The 8,454-nt window shown below is 32.0% G+C and overlaps 3 protein-coding genes across 3 annotated transcripts in view; 1 reads left to right on the forward strand and 2 right to left on the reverse strand.

Annotated features, from left to right (window-relative positions):
• Nucleotides 1-33: 33 nt before the first annotated feature.
• On the reverse strand, nucleotides 34-1,244 carry LOC108692641. Its single transcript, XM_018200987.1, has 4 exons — nucleotides 1,034-1,244; nucleotides 556-848; nucleotides 352-482; nucleotides 34-272 (listed from the first exon to the last, which is right to left on the reverse strand). The coding sequence occupies exons 1-4, from the start codon at nucleotides 1,091-1,093 to the stop codon at nucleotides 34-36; spliced, it is 723 nt and encodes a 240-aa protein (XP_018056476.1). The 5' UTR covers nucleotides 1,094-1,244.
• A 1,543-nt stretch (nucleotides 1,245-2,787) lies between these two features.
• LOC108692686 lies at nucleotides 2,788-4,580 on the forward strand. The gene is made up of 3 exons (XM_018201066.1): nucleotides 2,788-2,991; nucleotides 3,070-3,150; nucleotides 4,274-4,580. Exons 1-3 carry the CDS (start codon nucleotides 2,810-2,812, stop codon nucleotides 4,329-4,331), a joined length of 321 nt encoding a protein of 106 aa, XP_018056555.1. The 5' UTR covers nucleotides 2,788-2,809; the 3' UTR covers nucleotides 4,332-4,580.
• A 90-nt stretch (nucleotides 4,581-4,670) lies between these two features.
• LOC108692688 (serine/threonine-protein phosphatase 6 regulatory subunit 3) overlaps nucleotides 4,671-8,454 on the reverse strand; it is a 6,216-nt gene continuing 2,432 nt past the window's right edge. The window contains exons 9-18 of the mRNA XM_018201069.1: nucleotides 8,232-8,389; nucleotides 8,024-8,134; nucleotides 7,876-7,940; nucleotides 7,583-7,784; nucleotides 7,293-7,382; nucleotides 7,114-7,211; nucleotides 6,868-6,949; nucleotides 6,558-6,783; nucleotides 6,082-6,475; nucleotides 4,671-5,989 (exon numbers count right to left, since the gene is read on the reverse strand). Coding sequence (XP_018056558.1) covers nucleotides 5,836-5,989; nucleotides 6,082-6,475; nucleotides 6,558-6,783; nucleotides 6,868-6,949; nucleotides 7,114-7,211; nucleotides 7,293-7,382; nucleotides 7,583-7,784; nucleotides 7,876-7,940; nucleotides 8,024-8,134; nucleotides 8,232-8,389 — 1,580 coding nt within the window. The 3' untranslated portion in view covers nucleotides 4,671-5,835. The remainder of the gene's footprint in view (nucleotides 5,990-6,081; nucleotides 6,476-6,557; nucleotides 6,784-6,867; nucleotides 6,950-7,113; nucleotides 7,212-7,292; nucleotides 7,383-7,582; nucleotides 7,785-7,875; nucleotides 7,941-8,023; nucleotides 8,135-8,231; nucleotides 8,390-8,454) is intronic.

Consider the following 8,454-nt stretch of genomic DNA (forward strand, 5'->3'; position numbering starts at 1 on the left):
GATCATCAAACTATACTCCAACGAAATTAAATTTCAACCCCACACGTCACCGTATTTAGTTTTCTCTTGCATTGGTGACTGGCTGCTGGTTGTGGGAACCTGTTCATTTGTCTCTTTCGTTACTGGAAGTTCTCTTGTTTTGGGAGTATACCACTGTTTATGTTTCTTATAGAATTCATCTCTATTTTGATGCCTCAATTCTTCGTAACTGGCTCCTTTTTGTATATTTATCGGTTCGGATAAATCTGTGTCCTCGGAAATGTTGAAATCACCTTTAAACATAATTTATACAATTATCATCACATAGTAGTAGATGTGTAGAAAATTTAACAATAATTTTTAACAACTCACTGTTGTCTGGATTAATACTGGAATACGTATCGTATGAATTCATCTGTGGGTAATCATCGAATACTATCTCTGTAGATGGTCCTGCTGGACTTTGAACTTCTGATTGAGAACCTTGATAATATAATGCCTCTCTATAAATAAAGATACATAAAACCTAGTTTTAACAAAAGAAATGTGGACAATCACGTTATCCAAAAGTAATACCTATGAGGAGCAACATTTCCAAAATAACCCGATTCCATCATTCTATCTCGAAGAGTACTGTTCGGCATGGAAGCGATTTTTGTTAGACATGATTTGGCAGCGTTTAGTCTACCTGTCATCAGACCTACCACACCACTGACTATGGCGATATATTTGGCATTTGCGCGAAATGGAGTTATCTTACATATCCCATATCCTATGGCTGCAGAGATGATTGATGGCGCGAGGATACTCGAGTTTTTCATGCATTGACGTAAGGCGTTTATCTCCTCTGGCGTCAACTCCAGTCCTCCCTGTAATTTGTGTGATTACGATTAGAGATAACCGTTATTACATGTATTTACGAATAAATAAAATGTACATAAAATAGTAAAAAAATTATCGCTTTGCTTTTTAATCCTAATCAACAAATTATGTAATATATATTTATATTTTTCGACTGTAATAAATCTTGCATATTAAACACAAGAATCCTAACCTGTCTTTGATATTTAGGATAATCAGGTTGCTGTACATCTGTTATTACGGCACTCGTCATGTTTCGCGAGTTTCCGGCAGAAATTCACTCGCACATTAAATTCGAAAAATCTATATCTCGCAATCTATTAGTAATCACAAATGCCTCAACATAAATAATGATATACGTATAAATATATTTGATAATTTGTGATAACCATGCGTCGAGCAAAACTGAGATATCATCTATGCAGTTTATTAGCTGCACCTCCTGATTTAACATTCGAACAGATTTCTTCTTAAACTGTTGTCGATAAAAAAATACGTTTCTTTCTTTTTCTCTCTCTTTCTCTCTTCTCATTTTATAATAATTTTTATAATAAAGTTAAAAAATCATTTGTAATAAAGTCCGATTGCATCAACATTACATTAATTTAATTTAAGCGAGGCTTAAAATTCTCTCTATCTCTGCCTCTCTTTCTTTCTCTCTTTTAAAACTAGATAGATAGAGTTTTAAAGCTTAAAGTCGAAATAACGCAATTGATACAACCGGGCCTAAGACATGTAGTTGAATTATGTATTTAAACAAAAAAGTTACTTTTTAATTATCACGAACTGATTTTTTTCTACTATTCTTCCTTTCATTGTTATGTATACATTTTTAATAATTTTTGTAATAAAATTAAAAATGTGTAATATTAAAATTTGTAGTTAAAAGTTATGTCTTTAATAAATAGAGATTGTTGTTATTATTCTAAACTAAAACTTTCTTTATATTCCTCCTTTCATCTAATATTTTTTTCTCAATTATAATAATTCTTTATAAATATGTACGTGCATACACTTGTTGAGTATTGCTGATGTAGGTACATTGATGTTTAAAATAGTATTTACTATTAGATACCGGATATTATTTTTGCAGGATGCATATATGCAATATGCGACCGTATATCCAAATGACGCGATTTGTTTGCGTAACCACGTTAATTCAATTATCACGTTTAAGACGGTAAGATATAAAGACAAAATTAGACGGAGTCTCATTGTTTTAAAAAAATTTAACTTCTTTCGATATTACTTTTATGCTTCATCCAAGTATTTAAAATTAAAAGTATATATAAGAAATTATGCACGTCTATTAAAATTTATATCAAATAATATTAGAAATCAGGGGGAATATTATTATATCAATATATATCTAATATTATAATATTAATCAATATATGTATATATAATATAATATTATAATAATATAATATCAATATATAATTTATTGCGCATTAAGAAGAATATTTTGCTTGTCTACAACGTCACCATGAAAAATAAACATTTTACGTAAACACATTTGGGATTTCCTCGAAAACCTTGAACGAATTATCAGTAACATTTTCATTAACAAACTTGTCGCAGGAAAACTTGTGCAGCGCAATTGCATATAATTTGCACGCATGACTTTCTATTTAATTTTCTGTTACGTTTCTAGAAATTAATATAATTTTTTATATCTTTTTTATTTTTTATATTTATTAATATAATAAATAATATAATTTTTTTGCGAAAAATTAAATTGAAATTTTCATATCAGCCATTTTTATACAAATAAAATTTATATTCGTCGAAATTCAAGAGTTGCATCGTTCCATGCGCAATCAGGAAATTTTCCATCTGCCACTTATGAACCAATCGAGAATACGTAATGCAAAAGTATCTACGTATAAGTCACGATGGTGTTAATGAGAGACAAATGTCCATCACTATAAAAGTCGCGGTCGAATTCGCAGACTTGTATAACTTTAAAATGTCGCGCATCACTTCACATCTGCCTCTCTGGTCAACTTACATCGCGCTCTTATTATTTACATTAATTTTAACATCGATGACGTTGCAACAAGTGGGTGCCAGTCCTCTCCCAGATTTAATAAATAATCATGAGAATTCGACAGAAATTTCGACGGACATCACGACCAATATGACCGACGTGTAAATCTCTTTTAATATTCTTTAACGTATAATATGTGTATGTATAATTTTGCTGTAAACGTTTTTTACCGTCTTCAGATACGTGATAAAAGCTATAGTTTACGAAATTGGAATTCTTGCGGATGAAGATAATACAACGATCAGCGAAAGCACCGAAGGGTAAAACATTTTATTTTATTCTTTGCTTCCCTGCATTTCACTTTTCATTTATCTGAAGGACGTCCAGGATTGCATTCCAAAACTCTTGAGAAAAACAGTTGACTCATGAACTAGTATTCGTAGGCGGTTCTTATTTTAAGATCTGTCTTAAGGGGTCATATACATTTTTCTTAAGCTTAAAAAAATCGATTTTTTTGGCCTATTTTAAAAGGTACATATCTTAGAAACATTTTAAGATCAGATTGACAAAAAATTGTTCATTTTATCGCACTTAAAGCTCTTGCAAAACTTTAAACGCGTTTTTCTCGAAATAGCATTTTTCAGAACGATCGGCATAATAACTGCCTCATCATTCGTCCGATTAATTTCATTTTTGGGATACGTATTCTAAATTAGATTCGCTCGTGTCACGAGGGCTTTTTTAAATAAATTTAACCATTTTCGAATAGCAATAAAAAAATAGATATTTTTTTGTGAAAATAACGACTCTTTTCTTCAAATTGTGACTCCAATGTCTTTTTTTTTAATTCCTCTCGTCATACAAGAATTACGATTCTAAAAGGTGATAAAAAATCAAAAATTTTTGTTTCACATAAATATTAGGAGCTGAATCATGCCCACCATTTAATAAAAAAAAAACGTACGCCATTTTTTGGTTTGTATATTTGTGCATATGTTTTATGTTAATTAAAAGTGCATCTTTAAAATAAAAAAAAAAATCAATCAATCGGCCCAATAATTTTCTTACAATCTCTCGTCTTTTAACTATTTTTCAAGTCCGAGAATCGTATAGATACTAATATGGCTATCTTTTTCTTCTTCTTGTTTAAGATGGTCTTGAAATAAAAACCGATTATTATGAATTAATTCTTTTACTCAAAGTAAAGTTTTGAAACGTACGTGGACAATTTAATAAGTCAGTGACTTTTTAAAAGAAGGCTTTATTGAAAAATAAGTCAAATTTTGATTTTTAAAAAATAAAAAAGAAATAGTCCCGGGAACGTCCTTAGGACGTAGGACCATCTTAAGAACTCTTGTTCTTGGGAGGTACGTTCCCATTAAAAATGAAAGCCACACTTACTTTCGAACAATAATTTCAACGTGGTCTTTTTTTGTTTTACAGACAAGAAAAAATCAACATATCATGGTATAATTTACCGCAGGAAGATGAATTCTCCTAATCTTAACAAACTTTTTTTTTATCGGAGCGAGTACGACAGAATACGGGGTATTCTATCATACATCTAAACGCATTTATGGATCCAGAGCAAAAAATAAAGTGTGAAACATAAAGACTGTGCATACACGACTCGGGATAGAAGTATAGTAAATTATTAATTATATATCGTATAAAATATAGAACGTAAAGAAAACGCAGAATGCGATGTACGTAATTTATAAATTTCGATATTAAACTAGTAATGCTGTGACACGTGTGTTTTCTTAGGATTTAGAACAATGTTTTATTAGCTTTTTTTCATTTAATTATGAACAATATCTCGTGTACAACGCTATAAACACATTGCTGCTGCAAAGTCTGCGAGGCAGAAGAAAGTCGTGGAACAATCAGGTAACATAATTCATAGAATGATCTCTCGAAGAATGATGGATATACATAAGGTAGCTCAATCGAAGCATGCGCGACGCTTTGACATTAGTTCCTGTTTATTCAATTTAACTATTCACTTCTGGAAGATCTTGATGAAAGACTTTTAACGTCGCTTAAAGATACGTATAAATCTTTCCTTTTTTTTTTGTTATTTCGGAATGCAAATAAGTGCGCAAGTTCGTCAAGAGCTTTCGATTAATATGATGATATCATGTACAAATTTCGACTGATTATTACGACAAAAGGTAATAAAAATACTCTCGATTTTCTCTCTCCTCCCTTTTTTCTGCTCGTATCGTTGAACTAACATACACTCAGTTAAACAGTAGGCACTGCACCTAAGTACCTTTGCCTTATCGAAGGAATAAGCAAAAGCACCAGTTTGTGAAATACCGGTCTTATATAATATTAAACAGCGTTACGATAACTCTTTTCTCTTATGTTTCTCATCCGCTTTTTTAATATATAAACATATAGTAAATGTTCTGTGTATGTGTGTGTTCGTCTATGTGTAAAAAAATTAAATGTCACGAGTGGAGCAAGCGGATGCGAAATTTATCCATCATTTCTTTACAAATTGTCTATATGTATCGCACAAAAATGTTGCGATTTGTTCTCTCCATTCTTCGCTCCCTTTGTTAGAAATCAGTTATCAGTTACGTATAAATAACAATTTACGAAACTCTTAACAATAATTGTAAAATATACGGGACAGAGGGAGGACTTGATTTTCGTAGGGATACTTATAGATGTTGGCCATTTAAAAGGTGAGGTAAAAAGGGGATGGGATATACCTATATATAATAAACATCAAATTATTCGCTAAGTAGTTGAGCGTCAATCATTTTTCGGCATTCCGGATTTATTTTAAGAGATACCCTGCAACGGGACCATAATGTACCCATCAACGTTTTCTTAAAGCATAATTAACGTGGTGTCTAATGAAAAATAGAGAAGGCGCAATATGCATCCGATCAATCGTTTACGACTCGATACTGATATGATTCTCTCTCTCTCCTTCCCCCTTTCCCCCTCCTATTGCCATAGATCATTTAACATAGATAAGGGGGAACGTTTCATTTAGCGTCTTTAGGCACCATTATGGCGTCAACAGTGCTAGTGGATGTATTTTCCAACGAAGCGGCTGGAACTTGTTCAATTGACGACTTTTCATTCTCTACATTCTTCGTGTCCTTTACGGTTTCGATCTTCTCCGTGTCCTTAAAATCTCTGGAAGAAACAAATTTTTCAAATAATCTATTTTAGATTGGACAAATTATGTAATTATTATTACGCTAACTATTATTATGCTATATACGTACCTACTGACCGATAACTCGCTATTGACGTTCTCATTCGCGGAAATCATCTTGTGCTCATTACTTTTACTATCATTGAGATTAATTTCCTCAGCTGGCAACTTCATCTCGACTATTTGACTATCTACATAGTCTGTGCTCTTTTCGTTACCATCGCCAACACTTTCGCTACAAGTTATATGCTTTTCCGTTAGATTTACAGCTGTAGCTTCTGATATTTTCTCTTTAAGTTCATCGCACGGCTTTTTCTCTCCGCTCACGGTGTTCTCTATACTCAAAGTATTTTCGAAATTTTCGAAATTGGCCCAGCCAGTAGATTCTATTGGTTCCGACGGTGCCACATCCCATGGATTGACTGGTGGAAGTATAGTGTTTGGTGGTTCGGTATTGTTCCAAGCTAAAATTACATAAGCTATTTCGATAAAATTTCGAACTTTTTTTTTAATCAATTAATATAAGAATTTTTTATAGAAACATACGATCTGTCGTTTCGATCTCCATATTCATGTTGCGTGGTTCCTCCTCCGACGAACTGGAATCCTCCGACGAATTAGAATCATCCGATGAACTAGAATCCTGATGTTGTTGCTTTGAATGCCAATCCCGTTTGTCCACCACGGTCTGGAACGTCAGTTCGCCCTCATCTCCCCATTCTAAACCACTGCCGCAATCCTCAAGCCCGGCTTTTTGTTTTTGTTGGCACAGCTTTAATGAAAAGTTTCCAATTTTTTTCAATTTCAAATATAATATAACGTATTCGATAACAGTTGAATAGATATTGATATCTACCTTATTGAACATATCTTCCCGCTTGTCGAGATCTTCTTCACTGAGATTAAAGGCCAACGTTGTTAATTGGTCAACTGGATTACTATAATATCATACCTCTTAACGAAAACAGTGGGGAGAGAAATGACTATGACAATATTAAGGTTGCGTTCTTCTCACGCGTGTTCTTTCTTGATTCTTGTAAATTTTATGATCGCAGACCTAGTAATGCTATATTTTTTAATGAAATCTCGCGTCTATACTTACTGAAGTGCATCATCACCATCATTAAACTCATCGTCGTGGAATCCAAAATTCTCGATGAACGGAGGTGTTATTTGTTGACCCTGATAATTGGAGTACATCTAATACCAAGAATCCGCACGATAAATAAAAAACTAGATAATCTCAATTTATGTATCAATAATATATGAATAACCGCTAACCTGTTGAATGTATGTCTCTTGCGAGTAAGAATTGTATTCATTTGGATTTTCCTCGGAGCTCATCAGGTACACATCAGGAGTTTGATCACCCTAAAAATTTCATTATAATTAAAAGTTGTTGCTTTCTCATTGCAGTCATATTAAATTACGATATACAATGAAAAAAATTTTTTGTTATAAATTATTATAAATGAATGAGTGATATTACATGTTATTTCTAAATCCGTAGAAGCAATATACTTACAAGAAAAAGAAAAAAAATAAGAAATATATGTCACATTACTACATACCATCATTACAGTTTGATGAATTTTATTAATTTCCACCAACTGTACACTCACAAGATTTTCCCATCTAGTAAGACACTCGGGTGATACATTGTTCTTTAAGAAGCTGGTCAGTATATTATTTTTTTCGCACTGAGTGACGATATTGTTCGCAATATTTATTAAATGTCCCATGTAGCCTTGACGAACACCATTTTCTTTGTTTCTGCAATCAAATCTCGAAGTTATAACCCTAAATTCTCTATTGCAATATATGCGAAATATTCCGCTAAATTTAATACTTTTGGTAATCTTACTGTTTACTCTCGTTTTTATCCCATGCTTCTAAGATTCTTTCTATTAATTTGCACTTGATAAATATCTGTAAATTAAGACGTTCAAATTATTTAACGTATGTTCTTTTGCGTCATAATTTATTTCTATATTATAAAAGATATAACTCACATTATTATAAATAATATCATTATCCCGTTGTCCGCAATTAATAGCTAAGGCCAGGCACTGTTGTACTTGCGTATGTAAGAAATTATTCCAGGTATATTTGAAAAACAGATCCTATAATACATGTTTGGGTTAAGAATAAGTAAACAAAAGTAGACAATATAATAAAAACTCTTAATGATATTCTCATACTCATATAATATGATCTTACCAACAATGTTTGGAATGTTCCCAAAGTTTCTAAACTTTCATGAATCTTTAAATTCTCCGTCGCTAGTAAAGCACTTAATAACTTTGCTACATGCAAACGAGTATTGCCTAATGGACATTCTAGTAGTCCAACAGTTGTTTTGACGGCAGGTTTCTGAGTAATAAAAATTTTATCGTTTGTAAAATATATACTGAATAACATTGTTATATGTATATATATATAT

Source organism: Atta colombica, unplaced genomic scaffold (genome assembly GCF_001594045.1).
Source record: "Atta colombica isolate Treedump-2 unplaced genomic scaffold, Acol1.0 scaffold78, whole genome shotgun sequence".
NCBI classification, from domain to species: domain Eukaryota; kingdom Metazoa; phylum Arthropoda; class Insecta; order Hymenoptera; family Formicidae; genus Atta; species Atta colombica.

Bases quoted from the DNA above. Each gene is read 5' to 3' on its own strand.
- LOC108692641 (XM_018200987.1), bottom strand. From the start codon at position 1,093: ATGACGAGTGCCGTAATAACAGATGTACAGCAACCTGATTATCCTAAA. The intron at 483-555 runs GTATTACTTTTG...CTTTATTTATAG, and splicing joins GGAAATGTTGCTCCTCATAG to AGAGGCATTATATTATCAAG. The intron at 273-351 runs GTGAGTTGTTAA...TTATGTTTAAAG, and splicing joins CAGTATTAATCCAGACAACA to GTGATTTCAACATTTCCGAG.
- LOC108692686 (XM_018201066.1), top strand. From the start codon at position 2,810: ATGTCGCGCATCACTTCACATCTGCCTCTCTGGTCAACTTACATCGCG. The intron at 2,992-3,069 runs GTAAATCTCTTT...TACCGTCTTCAG, and splicing joins ACGACCAATATGACCGACGT to ATACGTGATAAAAGCTATAG. The intron at 3,151-4,273 runs GTAAAACATTTT...TTTGTTTTACAG, and splicing joins ATCAGCGAAAGCACCGAAGG to ACAAGAAAAAATCAACATAT.